The sequence below is a fragment of the Heteronotia binoei genome, chromosome 1, assembly GCF_032191835.1.
Source record: "Heteronotia binoei isolate CCM8104 ecotype False Entrance Well chromosome 1, APGP_CSIRO_Hbin_v1, whole genome shotgun sequence".
Lineage (NCBI taxonomy): Eukaryota > Metazoa > Chordata > Lepidosauria > Squamata > Gekkonidae > Heteronotia > Heteronotia binoei.
Genome location: NC_083223.1, coordinates 126,888,859 through 126,912,910, shown reverse-complemented (window position 1 = coordinate 126,912,910; position 24,052 = coordinate 126,888,859). Strand labels below are relative to the sequence as shown.

The 24,052-nt window shown below is 40.8% G+C and overlaps 2 protein-coding genes across 3 annotated transcripts in view; one reads left to right on the top strand and one right to left on the bottom strand.

Moving 5' to 3' along the window:
• Positions 1–2,315, top strand: part of FUCA2 (alpha-L-fucosidase 2) — a 10,622-nt gene extending 8,307 nt beyond the window's left edge. For both annotated transcript variants that reach the window (XM_060240417.1, XM_060240408.1), the window contains one exon: positions 1,000–2,315. In XM_060240417.1, coding sequence (XP_060096400.1) covers positions 1,000–1,140 — 141 coding nt within the window. In that variant the 3' untranslated portion in view covers positions 1,141–2,315. The remainder of the gene's footprint in view (positions 1–999) is intronic.
• PEX3 (peroxisomal biogenesis factor 3) overlaps positions 2,255–24,052 on the bottom strand; it is a 22,465-nt gene continuing 667 nt past the window's right edge. The window contains exons 2-12 of the mRNA XM_060240431.1: positions 21,604–21,735; positions 14,689–14,770; positions 13,632–13,675; positions 11,884–12,008; positions 11,012–11,078; positions 10,859–10,913; positions 10,573–10,741; positions 9,619–9,689; positions 6,191–6,313; positions 4,973–5,069; positions 2,255–3,560 (exon numbers count right to left, since the gene is read on the bottom strand). Of these exons, the coding sequence (XP_060096414.1) occupies positions 3,477–3,560; positions 4,973–5,069; positions 6,191–6,313; positions 9,619–9,689; positions 10,573–10,741; positions 10,859–10,913; positions 11,012–11,078; positions 11,884–12,008; positions 13,632–13,675; positions 14,689–14,770; positions 21,604–21,735 (1,049 nt within the window). The 3' untranslated portion in view covers positions 2,255–3,476. The remainder of the gene's footprint in view (positions 3,561–4,972; positions 5,070–6,190; positions 6,314–9,618; positions 9,690–10,572; positions 10,742–10,858; positions 10,914–11,011; positions 11,079–11,883; positions 12,009–13,631; positions 13,676–14,688; positions 14,771–21,603; positions 21,736–24,052) is intronic.

Here is a 24,052-nt window from a genome sequence, read left to right as displayed (position 1 = left end):
GTGACATTGGGGGTTTTGCCAACACAGGCTGTCCCCCACACCCATGCCACATCCCTGCCTCCCATGGGTCTTAAAATGGGGGGGGGGGGAGACTGGGGCTGTTTCTGCCTCCCCCTCCCATTTAAAAACCCTCACTGATCAGCTGATTGGTGGATGTCTGTAAATGAGGGGTAGGCTAAGATCACAGCAGTGCTGCCCCTTCTGCCAGCCCGGGACCCTGCAAGGGGAGGCAGCCTTGGAGCGAGGCTAAACTGCCTCTTTAGTCCAGGGCTGCTTTGCCTCACTCCACGGCCCGGTTACTAGCAGACCATTGACCGGTACTGGTCCACAGTCCAGTGGTTGGGGACCCCTGGCCTAGAACATCTCTGACAAGTGTTTGTCCAGCCATTGCTTAAAGACTGCCAGTGAGGGCAGTCACTCACCACCTCCCTCAGTAGCTGATTTCACCATTGCATAACTCTTACTGTAAAAAAGTTTTCCCTAATCTACAGCTGGTACCTCCCTACTCTTAATTTAAACCCATTATTGTGAGTCCTCTCCTCTGCTATCAACAGGAACAGCTCCCTGCACTTCTCTAAGTGACAGCCCTTCAGATGCTTAAAGAGAACAATCATGTCCCCTCTCATTGCCTTCTCCAGACTGAACATTCCCAAGTCCCTCAGCCTTTGCTCGTATGGCTTGGTCTCTAGGCCTCTGGTCATCCTCATCTGCACATCCTTTTTGAAGTGAGGCCTTCAGAACTGCACACAGTACTCCAGCTGCAGCCTGACCAATGCAATGTACAGCAGGACTATGGCTGTTTACTAGCCATGGTAAATTAAGCAAAGCATGTTTAACATGCTTTCTTAGATTTAGCATGTTTTTTAGATGTTCTAGTTGAAGTGGTCGAATGCTGTTCAAGTAGAACTGGTTTTATTATCTGAAATATTCATTTAAGTTTTGGGGGGTAAAGATTGACAGTTATTTGAACATCATTTAATATCTATTTTTCTGTTTTAGGTAAAAATGATTGGCTATGGAGAACCACTGAAATGGACTTCTTTAGGAGAACAGGGAATTATAGTCACTATACCTCAATTACCCTTTAGTACATTGCCCTGTGAATGGGCTTGGACACTGCAGCTGACCAAAGTAAACTAGTGGCAAACATCCCTTACTTATGAATTGCCATTATAGTATTTTGATAATCAGATCTCAGTTAACATGGAGTTATTTTTGGAGGGAATGTGGGCATCCACACACTGATCCTTACAGTTTCAGTTTCTCAAATGCCATGTGAAACAGAGTCCTATCAATAGGGGTCCATGTCAGAAAAAGTTTATAAAATTCAAAGTGATCTCAGAAGTTCATAAAAGGTGAGAAGTTCAGAACTTCACATTTTCTGCTTCAAAAAAGCATTAACCTACCAGGCAGAAGTCTACCATTAGTCATAAAGGAGAGAATCCTTAAAAGAGATCATCTGTATAGCCCCACTAACCTTTTAAGCCTGTCTTTAATTATACTGAATATGAACAATAGCTTTTTAAAAAGCGGCAAGTCTTTATCCAGCTAGAGATAACCATAACTGTACCTTTAGAAGTAAAGACACACTAGTTGTTTCACTGAGACTGGAGGACAAACTAGACATGATTTCCACAGGTCTAACTGTTGGACACCACTGCTATGTTAAAGAAATTTTAAAGTGTCAGAAGGGCTTGATCCTGATCAAGGCCTGCAGCACAGTGGGTGCTCTTGTTTTCTTCATGCACCTTTTCAAGTACTGAAACAGCTGCTAGATGGTGTGGGGGCACACATAAGACTTCCTCAGCCCTCCATGCTGCAGACCCTTGCATTTTAAAATCTCTTTTAAATGCAGTGGCTGCCATGCCTAGTTTCACCCTGAGTCATGATGATTCTTTGAAACGATGTTGCACAGCAGGACTTGGATCCTACTCTTGACTGACTGTAAATGATCTACAGCTGTACATTAATGCTTTTGTAATCAGCAGTTAACTATTAGGGTTGTTAAGGTGCTGCTCTCTCAGGGGGATGTTTAGTGATTTTTAAATAACCTGATAATCTTATCTAAATGTTGGTGATACACTTGTATCTACCTGCAACACTTCTCTACAGTCCTTTTATCTATAAACAACTACAGGGTAGTTTTGTGAATCAGTGCTGGCATCCAGCTTGGATAGCCTTTTGTTCTGTATTTAAACCTTTACAGCTATGTGTTAAGGACATAAAATAACAAAGTCTAGTTCAGAAACAGGCATATGAAAAGGAGATTATAATTTCTTTTGCTATGGTATATTAATAAACAGAAGATGACAAAATATATTGACTGTTTCCTGTTACATATTGAATAGATTTAATTTTTTTTGTTAAAAAAACTTTTTAAAACCAAATGCAAAGCTGGTTATTTTCCCCTTATCAAAATTGTACGAACAACATTGACTTATGGATATTCTCCTGTATTTTGACAGTTACTGCACATAATCTTTGTTAAAATACTTTACTGTGACAAAAGTATTTAATAGGGCTTCCATTAATACAAATTAAAAATATTTACAAATGAATGTATACAGCAGTAGCTGTTTGCCAGCAGCGTAAACAGTATTTTCTGAAACCAAACTATTCTCAAGTCTGAAACATTTGAACAAGAACTTAGCATGACATCCCTTAGAGATTAGTAGGCCTTCATCAGATGCTCTTATACATAACCTCCAAGCTAAAGAACCTTAAACTTCTCTCCTATGTTTCATTCTAAGACTGAGTAGGGAGGTCAGTGGAGCTCAAAGACCCTTCCTGTAGCCCTTCTAGCAGAGATTATCACAGTAATGACCTTCTCTTGCAGGAAGAGGGAAAGAGACACAGGAAAGTGTGGCCTTGTTTAACAGCTGTTTGGTGCTGAAAGATGCTTCACCTAGAAGCATTCATCTGCCATTGAAAAGAGAGGCAGAATATGTAGGCAGGTTGCTGTTATCCCCTTATTTCTCTCCCCCCTTCCTTACTATTCAGCTATGTTCTCTGCCTCTGGAAATCCATGAATAGAAAACTTTCCCTTCAAGCTGAATGATCTCACTGTGTTAAGGATATGATTGGGGGGGAAATCTTCTCCCAATTGCATTCTATTAAATAAAACAGTAAGTTCTGGCTTCTATTATTGTTATAGCCTGCACAATTTAAAGAACAGAGGTATATCTGTCAGATTGTATGATTGCACTGAGTTGGGGGCTTTTTTGTGTAAACAAGTCATTCATAACTAAGACTGCCTCAGTACAAAGGCTTATACAGCACAGTGTTTTTTTTCTCCACTACTTTAAATCAGGATTTGAAATCTGTTCAAATAAAAAAACTAAAAGTTGAATTTTTGTATGTTGTCTTGTGGTCTTTGATCCTGCACCATTGTTACATTCACAAAATTCCTTATTAAATGACGCTTTCATGTGGAGCAGACACTGAGAATATATCATGTATTCCTCTTGTTTTACAGTTCATTTCTCTAGTTGCTGATGAGTACTGAAGGCTTCATACACATTAGCAGCAAAGTCTTTCACTTGTTCCATTGTTAACAAATCCTGGAAAAGAGAGTACAAATGAACTTAGTGCTACAGCAAGTAAAAAGTCCGTAAGGACTAGTAACATAATAGAAGATATTACATCCGCACTGGAAGCACACTAGAGCATGGCAAGCACTCTTAAATCTTCATCTCAGTTCCAGATCACCTCTACTGAGAAGATACCGATATTTTATGACAAGAGGAAGAAGTTTTGGGACAAGAGGAAGATGTGGTGAGACAGACCATGCATGAGATTAGTTTGTGGCTTCTCCTCAACAACTTTCTCTCCTTTTTCATTTACTCACACCAATTTAGTCTTTAAGAAAGGGTAACTAGTAAAAAAAATCATGAAATCAACATTAGGAAGATAAAAGCAGTATAACATAGTGGGGAAAGAGGGCAAAGAAAAAAATTCAGAGAGAAGCATGGGTGAGCAAGAATGTTAATTGGGAGCTAATACATACCACCTACAAAACAGGTTAGATGTATTCCTGCCCTTGCCTCTGGAGACAAGTAACAGCTTTCTGTACTACTGAGTCATCTTCAAGGGTAATGCTATATAATGTGCATTACAGTCATTTCCTAAAGATTACAAAAACATGACTGAGCATGCCCAGCCAAGACAGCTGCACCTGAACTAAGCTCTGGGAGATCCTTCCCAAACATGTCAAAATGCAGACTTCTGCTGGCAAAGGCAGAAAGGCAGTTTCACCCCCTCCCCCATGTAGCTATTACTCAGTGCAGGTTCCACGATCCTGTGAATCAACTTTCCTGGGGTTGGAAATGGCTGGGGGAGGGGGGGCAAAGATATATGACCATCAGCAACTTCTGCTGATAGACTGCTAGATCCATCCCCATGGATTTATGGTGTGGTCCCACTCCACAATTGTCATAGCCACAGTGAAGAAAGATTGCTAGCAGAAGAGAATCACATGGGGATCAAGCTAACATCAGCAAGGATGAGCAAATTCCAACAGAAAAGACTGGAGCCACTCAACAGCCAAGCTGATATCTCTGCTAGCTATTTAAGCCATGTTAACAATTATAGCATCCAATATATCAAAGGCCAAATCAGCTCAGAATATGCATATGAAAGATACTGGTCATCCACCAGGGTCACTAAAGCTTTCTCAACCCCTTAACCAGGCCAGGAGCCCAGCTAAAGAGGACAAGGATGAAGAGTTAATAATTCCTACTCAATAGCCACAGAATAAAGATGCTCAGCAGTTCTCATCTATCTTACTGTTTTTATCCATGTACCAAATGAAGGTTCCTGAACATTCCACACTGCTTCTTTTTGAGTAGCATTTTTAAAAGAATAACCCATTCTGGCAGCTATTAGTGCTATTTCTGACAGTAGTACTGCACCGGCTGATAGAGTGTGCTCTTAAACACTGATGGTCTTAATAGCAAACCTACAACTCTCTTACCTGAATAAAATGACTAGGTGTTTCACTGCAGACTGAATGGATCTGCCCATTTATTATTGGAATTATCTTGGCTAATGGAAGACTGACACTAGAAAGACTAGGAAAAAGAAGAACCAGTGAGTAGTCACAGCACAAAAATCAGTCTTGCAAGTTATTTCTGCAGTGTGTAGGTTGCCACTCTTCTCAAAATGGCTGTAAAGATACAGAATACCAGCAGCACAAGCCTGCCTAGCAATCTTCCCAGGGTTATTTATACTCCTTCCAAGCCCCAGGCCCTGAACAGGCTATTTGTGGTTACTAATGAGAAGTCAAAATAAACATCTACATATGCAGCATTTCTCTATACCAGTAAAAGGATTTCTGACCAGAAAATATTACAATAGGGCCCTTTCCATAGTCAGGTGCATATTCACTGACCTATGTCTTAAAATTGCATGACTGACAGTCTCCTATGGCTCAGTTTGTATGTTCTAGTAGCATCTGAAGGAAGGTGAACACCTGCATGAAGCTAGCTTTGAAACTTTGTATACCAGCATCAACCTGACCTAGGTGATACTAATGAGTAAAGTAAACCACAATGACAGCTTCATCCATATGCCCTCAGTCTTTCAAATACCACTGCAGTACAGCGTTAAATAAACGCCATGTAAGATGCCTGATATAAAGACTACCTATGCAGTTGCTCACCGTGTGGATTGAATAAGAAAGTCAGCCATGTTTTCAAATGCTGAGAGTCAACCATTACTAATCATGTAGTAAATTATCAGAATTATTAAGCAATACCTGATCTAAGAAGAACATAGAGGTAACTTTCAATGTTTAGCTTTATTTCTGGAGTTAACATGCTACATGCACTCAGCAAAATCTCAACATATGCCATCATTTCTCCACCAAAACAAAACTACATCATTTCTTTTCTTTAACCAGCTCCTGTTACATCAAGAATTGAGTTTACTGCCCTGACCAGGATAGCCCAACAAGCCCAATCTTGTCAGAACATGGCAGCTAAGCAGGGTTGATCCTAGCAAGTACCTGGATGGGAGACCTCCAAACAATATCAGGGCTGGGAAGCAGAGGCAGAGGATACAAACCATCTCTCTGAAGAATGTCCAGGGCCCAGTAGGGGTCATCAGATCACCATTAGCTTTCAGGCTTACACACACACACACACCTTTTAAAAAATTGATTTACCTTTTAAAACTGATCAAAGCTTTTTACCTGTTCACAGTGCCACTGTCACCTATGTCCTGTTCAGTGGGTCTGAAGAATTCTGCCATATTGTCCAATAATCGACTGAATCCTCTATTTAAGCATGAGCTCAGAACTCTGTTAAAATCTGGACTGGAAACACACACAACCCCCCCAAAACAATATATTATTAACCAGTCTTATATAGAATCTATTTTTAAAAATTGAGTTGTAATACATTCTTCTAATAGGTGGATGGGGCACAGGAACCACAAAGGCAGAAGGACGTCTGCTCATCAGTTCAAATATTGGGTCATAAAACCCCTGTTTTGTCATCACCCATAAACGGCTTTAACTTGAGGGGAAAACTGCACTTGCTTTTGGCAGAATGCATACAGAAGTTATAACTTTTCTCCCTTTAGGGGTGGGGAACCTCTGTCCTGAGGACCGTATACGGCCCTCGAGGTCACTTGGTGTGGCCCTCAGGGATTGCTGGACCGAACTGAGACATATGGCAGCCTCCCTGGGGCCTTGCTGGCCAGTGAGGATCGTGGGGTCCAGCTGCGCTGTGCAGCAGCCTCCCCAGGACCAAGCAGGGATCACAGGGCCCAGATGTACTGTGCGGCAGCCTCCCTGGGGCCTGGCTGGCCACCCAGAATTGCTGCAGGGCCTGGAAAAGTTACTGTCACAATTCAGTTTGCACTTGATTATTCCAGATGGTGTGACCGAATATGCTAATGAGTGTGTGACCTAATATGCTAATATTAGGGGATGTGGTCTAATATGCTACTGAGTTCCTGCTGGGCTTTTTCTACAAAAAAGCCCTGGACCTAGGCATTTGCCTAGGGCGGCGGGCCGTGTGTTTGTGTTCGCGCCAGATTAGGCTCTCCCCACATGACTTCAAATAGAAACAACAATTTGCATTAATTTTGCTGGCCTGAATCATTCTCCCTCAGCGGAGAAGTTTTTTTAAGTTGATAATTTTTTATGGCCCGCAAATGATTTTATAAATATCCATATGGCCCTTGGCAGAAAAAGGGTTCCCCACCCCTGCTTTAGGACATTCTCATTTGTACATTAGAAAACAATGTCCTCAAAGTACAGCCACTGGTAGTGTTCCTTCTGTAGACAGAAAATAACCTGGGGAAGAATTCCACTCCAAGTAATTCGTTAATTGTACATTTTTCACTGCGTTTAAGGATTAATGTGCTATTTTTAGCATATAGCAACAAATCTGTATGAGACCACTAAACTTTAACAATCTGAATTAACAGAAAGAATATTAAAAAACAGAAGTATCACAATCTATTCAGTTTCTGATATAAATCCACTTAAAAAGACAAAGTGCAACTAGCTTGCTACTACAGCCTGGAACTCACAATGTTTTTCCATAGTGCTTTACAGTGCAATGTTATTTCTTTAGAGAAATGTAATTGCCTTTAGGAAGCCTGTATAACTTGTGACAAAGTAAAACATGTACTTTATCACAAACTCAGAACTACTGTTTTTGTTAAACAGAATTGTCAAACATCAGGCAAGCCCAGTACCTGACAGGTCACAAGGTGTGCAGATATGCAGTAGGAAATTACTTATGGATCCATCATACAAATGGTTGTGTGGAGACTGAGACCCCAGGTGTTCTTTATTTCTCCGTTTCAATTTTTAGAAAACCTTCAACAGTGGTGTAAGCTTCAAAATTGTATTTGGACTCCAAAGAAGAATTCAAGGCCCTTACATTAAGGCTTGAATCCATGATAGTGCTTAGAGAATTTGGAAAGGAAGATAAGGAAGTAATAGCAATAATTGTAGCTGGCATTAGTCTTCCTTTTGAAGGTTACACCACTGTTGAAGGTTTTTTCTAAAAATTGAAAAAGAGAAATAAAGAACATCCAGGTCTTCATTCAGACTTCATGGGCTAATAGAACTTCAGCGTGGAAATGAATATTTATTAATAATTGCCTAGTATTGGTTATAATTGTTGTTATAATTGCATATACCCTCACTCCATTGCTTTTGCATTGTGTGGGGACAGAGCCGCATAGTACATGTGAGGCTATAAACACATAGTGAGCTGGTTAGGTATATGCTCACTAGGCAGAAAATTCCACTTCTATCCCCCCATTCCAAGAAACAACAACAAAATAAAAGTTGAAATCACAAAAAAGTAGAAGTCCTTTACAGCAAGAAACGAACAGCTGCTACTGAGTCAACCCCTAAATGTTTAAATTAAAGAGAACCAACATAGAGACTCTTCACTGTATAAACAAGACTCTTGTACAACAGCTAAATATGCACAGTTATTACATACAGTTGTACAAAGCACTTCAGAACTTGAAAATTCAAATACAGAACTTCAAATTATGTTATCCACCAAATTCAAATGAAAGTGTGTGTCCACCTTTTCTTCCTTAATCCAGTGGATATGGTTTCAATGCTGACACCTATTATCGACAAGAGCCAGTGTGGAATAGAAGATTGTCTGACTAGGAACTGGGAGACCTGGGTTCAAATCCCCACTCTGCCACGGTAGCTTGCAGTCTAATATACCTCACAGGGTTGTTGTGAAGCTAAAACAAGAATGGGAGAATGTCTTAAGGTATAACTGTGCACAAGGCAGAAAATTCCACTTCTGTTCTCCCATTTAAAGAAACAACAAGATACATGGCTCCCTACCTGTCTTGTATTCCATGCAACAGTCACCTCCAGATTAGACTACTGGAACTTGCTCTACATTGGCCTACCCTTGAGAGTGACCCAGAAACTCCAGCTGGTACAGAAAGCAGCAGTGCGGGTCCTCACTGAGACTTTATGTACAGCACATATCCATCCAGTGTTGCGTGAGCTGCACTGGCTTCCAATGGAGTACCGGATCAGGTTCAAGGTTTTGGTGTTGACCTTCAAGGCCCTTAACGGCCTGGGACCCATGTATCTTCTGGACCACATCTCCTGATATGCCCCCCAAAGAGCACTGTACCTGGTAGATCAGAATCTATTGGAGGCCCCTGGCTCAAGGGATGTCCAGCTGTCCTTGACAATAGCCAAGGTGTTTTCCACCCTGGCTCCAACCTGGTGGATCTCTCTGCTGAATAACATCTGTGCCTTGCAGGACTTGTTACAGTACAGTTACATGTTCCACCAGGCATTTGATTGAGGATGGCGACAGCTGCATCCTATTGGCACTCCCACCCACCTCTGCTTTCCCATGAGACAGTGGCACTGCTGTAATTCTTAACACTATCTCTTTAGGCTAACTATTGTGTTTTATTAGTTTTAAATTTTTAATAATGTATTATGAATTACCATGTTGTACATAGCCCTGAGCCCTGCTTTGGCAAGGGAGGATGGTTAAAATGCAATGAAATAAATAAATAAAATAAGCACTTTCATTCCCACTGGAGAGAGAAGTAGGATATAAATGAAATAAATAAAATAAGTCAATCAAATATTTTTCTGCATACCTTTCCAACATATCTCTTGTTTCATTAAGCAGTTTAATAGTAGCAGTATCTTTTTCTGTAAGACCACAAGCCTAGGAAACAGAAGAGTACAAAAAGAACATGCATAATGCCACAATGGGGGATTCAACAACTGGTTAAAATGCATTTCTTGACGACAATAAGTTTCCAAAGTGTCCTTCAAGAACAGTACTGACAGCAAACTAAAACAGCATTCCAGTGTAAGTAACTCTTATGTTTTTGACTTCTGTAAGTGCCTTTATTGGAATCAGTTTAACTTGAAAATAAAGCCTTTAAAATCTGTGGTTTCCCTAACTGTGTGAAATGCTGTTGCGAAGAGCCCTTGTATCCTGTTCATTAGGACCCTAGAAAGACAACTTGAAAAGAACTAATATTTAAGTGGGAGTTACCTGCATGGCTGCTGGGACACCAGCCAACTTCTATAGCAGGGGTGGCCAACGGTAGCTCTCCAGATGTTTTTGCCTACAACTCCCATCAGCTCCAGCCAACAGAATTTATGTTCCTTGTGTGGGTATTTTTGAACCAGGGAGCAGTGGGTGTATGTGAGCCTTTACTTTAAACAAGTGTCTTTGAATTCTCAAATGGAGGAGCTTGTGCTTGGTGTATAAATTTCTTGGTTCCCTATGAATGAACTACCAATAGCAGAAATCTCTCTTCTGTCCCTTTGCTTATTTCCAGTAACTACCCTGGAAAAGGTCTCAGCAGAGAAGTCTTTTTAAAAAAGAACCCACCCTAACTCCAGATTAGCGAGCTACTTAATTTGAACTAATAATTGTTTTTTGGTATGCAGAGGTTTAGTTCTGATTCAGCAACTAAGAGACCACTAGTTTAAGAATATGTTCTGATTCAGTTGTTTGAAAAAACAGTAACAAACAATTTTGAACAGTTTTCAAGTTTCAATTCAGTTTTATCTCTCCAGAGAAAATATGTAAATACCTGGGTAGCTAAAGGGTTTTCCTCATCTGGCATCATGTAACGACAAAGCAGAGACTGAGATCCACTTCCTTCAGACTTGGTACCCTCTGTGGACTGTTCTGTTACTGTTCTAATCTCTCTCAGCTTCTGGTCCAAATCCAAGAGAGAAAGAGTGTGTTTCAGAGACATACTGCACAAGGAAGAGAAATCAAATTGTTGTATCAGTGGCATATCTCTCAATTAGTTCTTTTGAGTATCTGTGCAAATTTAAAATATGATTTAAAAACAAACATATAGCCACTTTTACCTTCCAAATATTTTCTGCACAGCTTTTTTAACCACAGAAATTAATTCAATCAGACCTAGGACAGAAGAAAAAAGTTTCTGAAAACTACAATTTCTTAAAATTATGCACAAATTGGCACAATGTGGAAAGGGGGGGAATTTACAGATGTCATACCATCTCCGAGAAGGTGCTGAATACTTGATAAATATTGCTGTTGGACTTCAGGAGGAGCTAGAAGTGTCTAAAAGGAGAAAAATATTCTGTAATATTTTTATCATTCTGTTGAGCAGGATGTTACGTTCCTCAAATCTCTGTACATATAGAATTTTCCTCCCCTTGCCTTCTTGTTTCTCACCTACTGCTGGGATCATTTTCAAGGTATCATTGCTCTTAACAACCTTAGTATCTTTCCTCATAGATTACTGAGAAGGCAAGTGAATTGTGACAATTAAGATAACATTGAAATAAACCTTATAGAGCTTCTCTCTCACTGAAAATTTCACTTTTATCTTGCTTTAGAGCTGAGTAGATAACCCTGTCAACATCAAACAAACAGAAAAGGTCACATTCGTTTCTCTTCACATTTACAGTTTTAAAAACATTCAAGTAACATGTTCCTTATTTCTTAACATCCTTCTGTTTAATCTTTCTCTTGTAGAAATTTCTTTTAAATATATTCAATAGGTTAGATCTTAAGGTTGCATAAGTGGTGGATGTTGCCCCCCCCCACTTCCCCTTGGACAGCAGCTCTCTGATACACCAAATAAATATTTGCTCAGGATCTCAAAGGAGAGCTTGCTGTGGAAGCAAGGAAGCCATCTATGCCTGTTAGCTTTTCATCCACAATGACTACCTTTCATATGCCCTTTCAGAAGCTGCAGAGGACTCTTGTGGGAAGGTGGGAAAGATCATCTGCTCATGCAGCTAAAGGATACAACCCATTATGTGGATCATTTCAGTGCAATTTAAGCATGTGCAATTAATTTTCATTACCTTTAGTGCTTTTTCAATTCTTTATATTTGTATGCTTCAAAAGATTTACTTACTGTGCCATTTTTGCAAACTGCTGCATTATCCAAGTAGATATATCCACCAATGATGTTTAGCTGGACACGAAGAAGAACTACAAGCATACATGTGCTATACACAGCTACAATGCTTCTTGTAAAACCTTTGATAAAACAAGAATTGCATTACCTTGACGTAGTGCAAAAGGAATGAGCATTTGCATTACCTTGAGAAAGTGCCAAAAAGAACATGGCATCAAAATGAATAAAAGGGTACTTACTACCTTCTGGTTTGTTACCTGTTATGGTTTTGTGTGTACAGGATAGAATAACTATTACTTCTGTGTTTTTTTTAAATCTGAAATGAGGACTAAGCTTCTGGAGTTAATTTGGAAGGGGGGTGTCTGTTTCTAAAAATCTTCTATAACTGTGATATCTTTTGTACAATAAAACAGCCCATAAGTACTAAAGGAAAATAATTCTGAATTAGCAGGATCAAATACAGAAGGAATTAAGGTGTATGAGGAGAAATAGTTTTGATATCACAAAACGGTCCAGTAACAGCTGACTTGAAGTTAACTCAGAGTAATGTTGAACTGAAGCATCCTTTACCATTCTGTAGCACTTTATATTGCATGTACAAAGTGCTTTAGTCATTTTTATGTATGTTCACTACCACTTGAAGTTTTGTTATGGATTCAGCCTTAGCTGTAGTGAAGAAAGGCTGAGGCAACATAAGTGTATAAATAAAAGGCAATAAAATAATATTTGGGGGTAATAAAACAAGAATTGCATTACCTTGACACTGTGCAGAAGGAATTTATTTATTATATTCAATATATAGGCCACCCTTCCCTGCAAGCAGGACTCAGGGCAGCTAACAACATAATAAAATGTCCCAAGTTTAAACCAAGTAATAAAAACATTAATTATATTATCTTACAGATGGTGAGCATAATTTCTTCATTGCCTTCTGGAGGAAGCTTACGGAGAATGGTGGGGCAATATGAGAGTGCCAGACTACTCAGTGTACCATTGCCGCCTCAGCCAAATGCCTGGCAGAAGATCTCTGCCTTACATGAACATTAGATCCTAGGGTTGTATAAGGCATCTGTAGTGGTGGATGTTGCCCCCGTTTCCCCTTGGATAGCAGCACTCTGTTACACCAAAGAAGTATTTGCTCAGGGTCTCAAAAGAGAGTTTGCTATGCTGTGTGTTGTCCACACCTATAGAAAAACCTGTTTTTGCTTTTTGGATTTTGGTATTTTCATCCAAAAGCAAAACCAGGTTTTAAAAAAACTTTTTAAAAAAGATACAGAAAGTTTAGACTGCATTAAAAAGTTTTTTTCTGTACTAAAAGCACTTGAGAAAAGCAGCATTTCTTCAATCCAAAATCTGTACAAGCAATCTATGAGCCCAAAACCCCAAAATGTAACTTTTTTTAGCCCAACCAAAATGGTTTTCTTTCTTTCCTCTCTTCCAAGCAGCTAAATGCTGTATCTTATTATCAACATTACACATGCAAATGGTGATTATTGGATAATTTCAAATGAAGAAAAAGACATACTCCTTAAAAGACTTCTACAAAAAAAGCTTACTACTAGCTATAAAGCTGTTCTTTAGACTAGGAACCATTTAATCAACAGTATTCAATATGTATTTTGGGTTGGGCAAAAGGGGAGTGGAAACCACATCTTTGAAGACAACCCAAAGTTTTTCTGTGCTTGTACAGTTCTCAGGTATACATGAAGAGCCTCATTCAATCATCATGAATCATTGTGACTTACTTATAATTTTCAAATCTTCCCATATTTCTAACTTGTTGGATGGTCTATGTGGAGAAAGAAAAATAAAGAAACATAAATTGGGCAACTCAGATTTAAATGTAAGTAAATATCAATACAAAAAATCAGGGCTTTTTTGGTAGAAAAGCCCAGCAGGAACTCATTTGCATATTAGGCCACATCCTTTGATGTCACCATTGTTTAACATAGGACTTTTTGTAGAAAAAGCCCAGCAGGAATTCATTAGCATATTAGGCCACACCTCCTGACACCAAGCCAGCCAGAAATGCATTCCTGTGCATTCCTGCTCAAAAAACCCCCTGCAAAAAATGTTTTATCAAATGTTAGAGGTGATGCAAGCATTAGAACAGTTGCTGAGGAAGCAGTATGCTTTGGACAGGAAGTTAAGCTGAAAACAATCTGCTATATTATAGAATTACCTGTTTCAGGATGACCTTTATTCATGCAGCTTTCAGGTCAGTGAAAATCTGATACTTGATAAGAATTTAAGAATCATACATTTTGGAGTCACTGAGTCAGCATGACTTGTTGCAAGGTAGCTCCAGGTAAATCAGATTTTACACGTTATGACCTCTGAAACAAACTGGCTGATCTTTTCCTAATTTCTAGTCTCCAGAGTCCTCTCAATAAAGGATTCCACTTTTTATTTATAAAACATATTGAGCTGCACTCAAACTCCTATAACTAGGCATTTGCAGAACCAGATTGCTCTGCTGTTTCCTCCCAAAAAGCCACAGCTGAGTGTTGGAGGATCCTCCTGAATGAAATCTTATGTGCCATAGAGAGCTGAAGGAAGGTTAAGGAACCTGAGATCTGTCAGTGCAAAATCTTTTTTTCTTAATGCATATAAGATTTTACACATGCTGTGAATTTTTTTTAATTCTTACCTGTCAAGATAGAAGGGTTTTAAAAGCTTTAACAGGATGTTGAAAATAACACACTCACTTCATTGCAACATAAGTGCAATGCCCTAGTCCAGAGAATAGGCATACATAGAACATCTTCTGACACTATTAAAAAACTGACTGGTTATACTTACTTATTTTTCAGCAGAGAAGTGAGGCTCTCAGAATTCAGTTGATACATCAAAGCATCCCTCAGAGTTGGAAGCATTGAAAGTACTATCAATGGGAAGGAAATGATCAGCAAACTAACTACAGTTTGAGAAATGTCACTAACACATTTTACAAGGATGATCTTTATCCCGTATGTCAATGAAGGATCGCAACAGTCCAAGAAGCAAGAAGTTAAAATCTCTACTGAAACAAAATATCAGTATGACATTACCACCGTGTTTTGGAGGAATTATAATAAAAGATTCTACGTTTCTTGCCAGAGTTTTTGCGACTGGGTGGTAACAGCCCCTCCCAGATGTAATGGGGAGATCAAATTACTTCTTTTTGGCTGTCATGCTGGGGTAGGTGGGACAAGGCATCAACTAAGAAATGTTTTGTTCCCAGGATGTGCTTCAGTTTGCAATTGAACTTAGCAAAAAACCCCACCCACCTTATTTGTTTCTTGGTTAGTTTCTTACGGCCTTTGAGTGCTTCCAAATTTTTGTGATCGGTCCAACTTTCAAACAGGACCCGAACACCTTCTAACCAGGATCTCCAAGTCTCTAATGCAAATTTCACGGCAAAGACTTCTTTGTCCCACACTGACCAATTTCTTTGCTCAGGGGAAAATTTCTTGGAGATATAGGCACAGGGTCTGCGGGCCCCCTCCTCATCTAATTGCATTAAAATTCCTCCTCCTGCGATGTCACTGGCGTCGCATTGAACCACGAAGCTTTTTAATTCATTGGGGTGAATTAAGATCGGCTCACTAGTGAATAATCTCTTTATGTGATTGAATGTTTCTTGGCATTTGCTTGTCCACAAGAGCTTTGCTCCAGGATGTTTTGCCTCTGGCCCCTTCCCTTTAGTTTTTAAGAGGTCTGTGAGGCATAGCATGATGTGGGCAAACTCCTGAATAAAATTTCTGTAGAAATTTGCGAATCCGATGAAGGATTGTAGCTGTTTGCGGGTTTTGGGGGACTCCCTGTCTAGCACTGCCTGTATTTCCGCTGGGTCCATCGCTAAACCCTTCCCCAAAACCCGGTATCCTAGGTAATCAAGTTCCGTCTTGTGGAATTCACATTTCGATAGTTTGGCAAACAGTTTGTGTTCATACAAAATTTCTAGGACTTCCCATACTAACTTGACACGGGAGGGGAGATCCTCTGAATAGATTATGATGTCATCCAGGTACACCACTACCCCCTGGTACAAGAACTTCCTTAGCACCTCATTGATAAAGTTCATAAATACCCCTGGGGCTCCTTGTAATCCAAATGGCATCACCAAGTATTTGAACTGACCCATGGGAGTGTTGAACGCAGTTTTCCATTCATCCCCCTCTTTGATACGGACTCTCAAGTCTAATTTAGTAAACATTTTCCCTCTTGAGACTGTACTCAGGAGGTCTTTGATGAGGGGGATGGGGTACACGTTCAACACTGAAATCACATTAATCCCACGAAAATCCATACAAAGCCAGAGCTCCCCGACCTTTTTCTTGCGGAAAAGCACTGGTGCTGCGTGGGGTGCCGTGGCTGGGCAGATGAATTCCTCGCTCTAAGTTCTTATCTAAGAATTTTCTGAGTTTGGTTTTCTCGTCCCATCCCATGGAGTAAATTTTTGCTTTGGGTAGGTCCTGGCCTGGGATCAGTTCTATAGCGCAGTCAGTATCCCTGTGTGGGGGGAGCTCGTTGGCCTCCTCCTCGCTGAACACTGCTTTCAGGTCCCGGTACTCCCGGGGGATCATTCTCACTTCTTCTATCGTAAGACACAGTTTTTCATTGAGAGGCGGGGGATTGTGCCCCCATGTCTCTCGTCACATGTATTTCTCACACATGGGATCTCTAAAGTCAATGATTTGATCACCCCATTTAATGTCCAGTTCATGCTTGGCTAGCCATTCTACTCCGAGTACTATGTCGAAGGATGACAAGGGGGCGATTACAAAAAAACTCAGTGTCCCAATGGTTTACTATTTGTACGCCCTGCGTTTGGTGGGTGCATGGTTCCCCTTTCATTATTGTCCCATCCATTCAAATTGGATGGGGTGGTGCAGTGGTTGGTCTGAAGGCCTAATGCCTCAACCAGTTTCGAGGTAATGATGTCCCTAGTGCACACTTCTCCTCACCCCTGCCTTTTACTGACAGAAAGCAAGGCTGGCAATAGTAGTTTGTGTACCAATAGCCACTGATAGACCTGGTTCTTAAACACTTCTACAAACATTTCTATTATTTTTATCCCCTCTTTTTTTTTTTTTAGATTTCAGATTTCCATGGATTCTCTGATACAAAGTCCCAAGGCAAATCCTCAAAGTTCTCATGTATGCACAATCCATTTAAAATGATTGGAAAATAGTATCATTTTGTAATTTATGAGCTGTCACTTTAAATTTATTATTGCTGGTAACATCTGTGGGCAATTTATTGTAAGCTGTATTTATACTACAGAAAAGTTAATCCATACATGAGAACTTTGTTACATTGTTAAATGAAAAAGGCAGCAGCCAGGTTGGAAAAGGGCTAAACGTGTTTTTCTGCAGTATATAACTGAGCAAGCAGCCATTGGCTCCAGAGCCATAGCATATGAGGATTTTCCTCGGCCCCAGAGCTTTGTATTGTGGCATTGGTGAGCGTTCTGCAACTGACATTCTACTTTAAGCATAAGTTGCTGATACTAGAGCAACGGGTGGGGAACCTACGTCCCGAGGGTCATATACAGCCCTCGAGGTCACTTGGTGTGGCCCTCGGAGATTACTGGGCCGAACCGAGCCATGTGGCAGCCTCTCTGGGCCCTGGCTGGCCAGCGAGGATCGTGGGGCCAGCTGCGCTGTGCAGCAGCCTCCCCAGGGCCAGGCAGGAATCATAGGGCCCAGATGTACTGTGTGGCAGCCTCCCTGGGACCCGGCTGGCTGGCCAGAATTGCTGCAGGGCCTGGAAAAGTTACTGTCACAGTTCAGTTTGCACTTGATTATCTCAGATGGTGTGGCCTAATATGCTAATGAGCGTGTGACCTAATATGCTAATATTAGGGGATGTGGTCTAATATGCTACTGAGTTCCTGCTGGGCTCTTTCTACAAAAAAGCTTTGGACCTATGCATTTTCCTAGGGCGGCGGGCTGGGTGTGTGTGTGTGCCAGATTAGGTTCTCCCCACATGACTTCAAATAGAAAAACAATTATTTGCATTAATTTTGCTGGTCTGAATCATTCTCCCTCGGCGGAGCACTGTTTTTTAAGTTGATAATTTTTTATGGCCCGCGAATGATATTATAAATATCCACCTACTTGGCAGAAAAAAGGTTCCCCACCCTTGTACTAGAGAATCAACAAGAATTTTCAAATGGACTTATCTTTTTATTTTGTTCTATAAATATTCTTTATTATTACTCTTGTTGTCAGTAAGACCTTGAAGAACTTTTTGCTCAGTGTTGGTAAGAATACACTTAATAAATATTTGTTATTTATAATCTTGACATTTTATTTTTCATGGAGCGTTTTCCTGGTTTGCTTACCTGGAGATTGGCAACCCTAGTTTCTCTGGAGGAAATGGCTGTTTTGGAGGGTGGAATCTAGTTATAATACCCCTCTGAGCTCCCCTCCTCCAACCTCACCTTCCCTAGGCTCCCCCACCCCAAATTCCTAGGAATTTCCTCACCTCTTTCCCTCTTAGCAGTCCCCATATCTTGTCTCCGCCTCATTCTCTCCTTCTCAGCCATTCACCAACTTAACTTTTATTTGCATCCCATCTTCACCTATACTTATTCTTTATTCACTTCATTTATACCCCCCCACCCTTCTCCACAGTGGGGACCAAAGCAGGTTACATTATTCTCTTTTCCTCTTTTTTATCTACACAACAACCCTGTGAGGTAGATTAGGTTGAGAGTACGTGACTGGCTGAGAATCACCCAGTCTGCTTACACAGCAAGATGGGATCTAACCTGGGTCTCACAGATCCTAATCTGAAGCTCAAACTGCTACATCACGCTTGCTTTCATGGTGTGGCTGCTGTTGAAAAGTAGCAAGCCTACTTGAATCATGCAAGATAGGTGGCATCAAGTCACCAGAGGTTGCTGCCAGGCACAGTTGCCAACTTCCACGCTGGACCCGGATATCCCCCAGAATCACAACTGAATCTGTCCCCCTTGGAGAAAATGACTACTTTGGAGGATAGACTCTGTGGCAATACACCATGCTGAAACCTCTCCCCTCTCAAGCCCTGCACTCCTCAGACTTTATCACAAAATCTCCAGGAATTTCCTAACCTGGAGTTGGCAACTCTAACCAGGCCTGGCTGCAATGAGCTCTCCCACAAAGGCTAAAATAGGCTTGGAAAGGGTTCTTTCCCCTCACCATGCCTCTTACTGACATAGCTTAACTTGGACTGCTGTGGCTGCTTAGCAACAGCCACTGAGGGAATCTGCTGCTCAAAGTTACGGGCATTCCTTTTATCATTTTTGGATCTTTAAGCCGTCCAGTTATTTTTTTTTAAGGTTTCACATTTTTCTGCAAACCTGGGGACCTTTTCAGGTGTATAGAAAGATATGCCTTGCCTGTTCACAGCTCTAGCCACTGGATTAAGTATCCAAATATATTCCCAATTTTGCTATCATTGGTTGGGATTGGGTGGGACTGTGGTGCATCAACCTTTGGCCTGTAAAAATCAATCAACTCTTCTTGCATCTCATTGGCTGACTCTGCTCTCTCCTACCCACTGTTGGCCCCAGGACAAATGAGGATGGCCCGTGGGAAAACTGCAAGGCAGTGGCTGCTGTTAGGCAACTAGCCTTGCTTCTCTCAGTAAAAAGCAACCAAGCTTGATTCTCTCAGTAAAAGCCAGTGGGGGAGGCCCTTTAAAGTCCTAGTTTGGCCTTTGAGGGAGAACTCATTGGTTGACTTCACTCCTCTCTTCCACCCGAGTGGCTGTTGTTAGCCAGCCAAACGGCTTCTGTCAGTCAAAGGCAACCAACCTTGATTCTGGCAGTTTATGGCTCCTACTGGCTAAGCTGCCTATTACTCTGCTTTGCAGAGAAGAGAAAGAAAGCCTCCCTCATCTGGAGAAGATGGAGAAGAAGGGAAACAGCCATAGAGAATGTCTTCTCATGATTGGCTGAGGGAGGGAGGAGGAAAGACTATCTCTTGATTGGCTGAGATCTCTTCTCTATCCTCCTCCGGAAGGGAAACAGACAGAGACACGGGAATAAACGATGTCCTGTACCAGCAGGCTAAATACAGAGACAGAGATAGGGAGGGAAAGCAAGAGAAAAACTGAAGTCCTGTGCTTAAGACCAACAAAGTTATCAAAGAGTGAATGTTGGTCTGAAAGGTATCACTAAATGCCTCTGAAGGAGAACTCACTGGGGCCAGTCCTAACTACAGCTGCCAGTTCCAGGTTGGTGGGAAATTCCTGTAGATTCTTTGGTGGAGTCTGAGGAGGGCATAGGAGTTACGGCTTCAGAGCGGGGTTTGCCAAACTCAGGTTCTTGCTGTGGAAGCTGACTGGGTGATTTTGGACCAGTCACGGACTTTCAGCCTAACCTGCCTCACAGGGTTGTTGTTCAGATCAAAGGGGGAAAGGAGAATGATGTTAACCAGCGGTCCCCAACCCCCAGTCCGTGGCCTGTTAGCAACCAGTCTGTGAGTTGTACAATTATTTCATTATATATTACAATGTAAGAAGAAGAAAAAGACAACACTGGATATATATCCCGCCCCCTTCACTCTGAATCTCAGAGCGGTCATAATCTCCGTTATCTTCCTCTGCCACAACAAATACCCTGTGAGGTAGGTGGGGCTGAGAGAGCACTCACAGAAGCTGCCCTTTCAAGGACTGCTCTGTGAGAGCTATAGGTGACCCAAAGCCATTCCAGCAGCTGCAAGTAGAGGAGTGGGGAATCAAACCTGGTTCTCCCAGATAAGAATCCACACACTTAACGACTACACAAAACTAACAGAAATAAATTGTATCCTCCCAAAACCATGTCCTTCCCCGGTCCGTGGAAAAATGGTCTTCCACAAAACTGGTCCCTGGTGCCAAAAAGATTGGGGACCACTGATGTAAACTGTCCCCCCTCCCCAGTGTGGATAAAGACTGTGTTTTCCCTAGGTGGAGGCTTCAGGGAGACTATGGAAAGCTAAAGTCAGAGGGGCAGATAAAGAGAAGGAGATAGGGCTGCCAGCTCCAGGTTACGAAATTCCTGGATATTTAAGGTGTGAAGCCTGGAGAGGGTGGGATTTGAGGAAGGGTGGGACCTTAGACAGGTACAATGCTTTACACTGCGCCCTCCAAACCATCCATTTCCCCCTCAGGACCCACTGTTGCCATTCTCCAGGTGACAGCTGGAAATCACTCAGAATTACAACTGCTTTCCAGATGGAAGATCAGCTCCCCATGAGGTGTGTGTGTGGAGGAATGAATGCCTTCTCTTGGATGAATGGGAAGACAACTAGGAGGGGCACTTGCCTAGAGCCTCTTTTTAGAGTCTGTTGTATTCTTCTCTTCAACGGGCTTTATTCCTAGTTAGAATATAAGACAATGATGTACTTCATTACAGTAAGTCCCATCCAGAATGCTTTTTGAGTCAGCTAAAGTTTCCAAATCGCTTAGTTGGCACACTTCCTCGTGATGTGCTCTCAGGCTAATGGTAGGTATCAGGTATCACAGGAAACATTCACACACCCCAGAAGTAGCTACCTCCAAACAAGAAACCAAATAAAAGTTCTGGGGTCAAAGGGGGCAGGGTCTCCTTCCTAGTCTTGTTCTTTTTCCTTGCAATTCTTTAATGGCTGCAACAGCAATCAAGAATGGGGAGAGAAACAAAAACAAAGCCTATTATCCCAGCTGGCTTGGTTGCTACATTCTCTGGTATGCTCTGAACCATGCTTTCTCTTGCCTTACCTGTCATGTTGCAAGTCCTTTGGTTACTTTCAAAATGATACTGCCTTCGTGCTTGTGCTATATATTCTGCTGCTTCTCTTTCTTGAATTTCTTTCATTTTTCTCTGCCCATATTTTCCAAGTACATAAACTCCTGTGAAAGGTGTTGCAAGAGGGAATGCAACTTTTAAAACTGCAGTTAAGTCTGCTCTAGATTAGTTGTGCTCTAGAAGATACTTCCCTTTAAACAGCCACAGAACAACAGTAGAAATACCAAAAATGTTAACCTAGAGGGAGTTCTCACTGCTAACTACAAGGACAGTAAGGAAGACTGGATCCCATCACAGAACAGGTTCACACAAACCCTCCTTCCTCAGGCTATTTTCCCTTAACAAGGTAATCTGAATAAAATTGTAACAGCAAACAGCTTCAGAATTACACAACCCAAATTAAGCAACATCATGTGAACTGACTGAACTAGTGGTGACTGCTGGGATAAGGAACCCTAATCCATCAAAACTGATTGTAGCAGATTCACATGCAAGCAGTAACTGTCATTTTTAGACTAAATATGTGAACTTGATATTAGTGTCAAATATTGGACATTATTAAAGTCTCTGTTCAAATTTTACCACTTTAGAATTAGTATGTCACTATAATTCTGTGTTACAGTTTAATTCTGTATTTCCTCACAGGAAACAGAAATCTTATTTTTAAAAAGTAGAGTAGCTGCTTAAATTGCACTTGCTAAAAGGTAAATGCCAATGTCTTAACAGGCCAAAATGAAGTTTTAAGATTTCAAATGCTGTTAAAGCCCTATGTTAATGAAATGCCATCCATAACTGGTAAAGACTGTCTCAACAACCTTTCCCTTGTATTGTTGGCAGAGCACAGGGCTTGACAATCCCAGCTGCCAGGTCATCATGATATCTAGAATTTCTTGGTGGCACTTAAGAGTATTTTCAGCAGTAATTTTAACATAGTGTTTTTCAGTAGTTCAGTAATTTTCAGCAGAAGTACAAAGGGTTGGATCCTATCAGTTTTCCCTGGTGAAAAAAGGGAGAAAGAGTCCCCGCTGATCATCAAAAATGCTATGCTATGTTTGGTGTCATGAGAGCTGTATAGACAAAAGCCATGAGGAATGAGGACTATAAAAAAGTTGGGAATCGGCTAAAATTGAGCAAGAAAGCTGGATGGATCCAATCCAAAGCTTAATTATCATTACTGCATTAAAGCAATAAATATGCTTGAATTTTTGGTCGTAGCTTATATATATGTAAATATATCTTGACAGTATTTAATGGTGGTGGATGAAATAATTATTTAACTTTTTGGCACAATCACTGCTTTCTTTACTGGCTCCAGTTTTCAATTAAGTAGATTTTTTTTCAAGTAATAATGCAATTAGGAGAAACTGGAGAGGTTTTAGGCTAGAGGTTTGTTTTTGTTGTTGTGATAATAACAAGGGTTACCTTTTGTCATAGCTTTAACAACATTATATAGAATTACAAAGAAAACAGAACCAGGTTTTGTGATAGCAAAGTTAGAACACCCCTAAATGCTGAAAAATTAGCCAGGTTTCTAAATTTTGGGGGTGGCTCCCAGAGCCAAAGACAATATGTCAAGGCCTGATACAGCATGCCATTTTATAAATGAACTAGGCTAGTAGTGAAATCTCTGTGTAATGAGACAGAAAATCTACATGCCCAAGGAGCTTTTGGCACAATCAATAACTGCACCATTTTGTAGAACACCTACATACATGTTGCAACAAAGCTAAGAACAGTTTAGCTTGGCATGTAATGATGTGGGTTCTTTTTAATGCACCAAGTACACAAACATGGTGATTTTTCTTCTGGTGCATTTTGCCATTAATAAACTGCTAGTTTATTTATTTGTTTATTTAGTTTGCTTTAATAAATTCCAGTTTATCTGAATATAACAGGAAAAGAAAAGGAGCTTCATTTTCTTAGCCCATATGGGTTATTAAAAATAATTTTATTTACCAAGCAAAGACCACATGTTAAAGTTTCTGGGCTGAGAAATAAGCATGTTTGTTGAAGAACAGACTGTAACAGGAAAGGAGCAGAAAAACGTAATCCTGAGGGGGAAGGGATGAGTCTAAGCATGCAGCTCAGCAAATGGGTGGAAAGATATCAACAGTGATGTATGGGCCTGGTTTTTAATTCCTCTTCCCAGTATAATTCTAACAAAGCAGCTCGAGTCTTCTTTTCACATGTGAAAAAAATAAGAGACGCTTTTGTGTTTAATATACTGAATAAAAAGAGAACAGGAAATCAAGGAACAGGTAGAGAGCAGTCACTGTGCAGAAGGGTGGGTGTGACAGCCAACTACAGTCTAACACCTGAACTACAAAACGAGAATAATAATGTTGTCCTACTCTACAGCTGTAGCCAATATTATGTATGTGAACATGGACATGCTTTAAATACTAGAAAAGCAGCTCCACA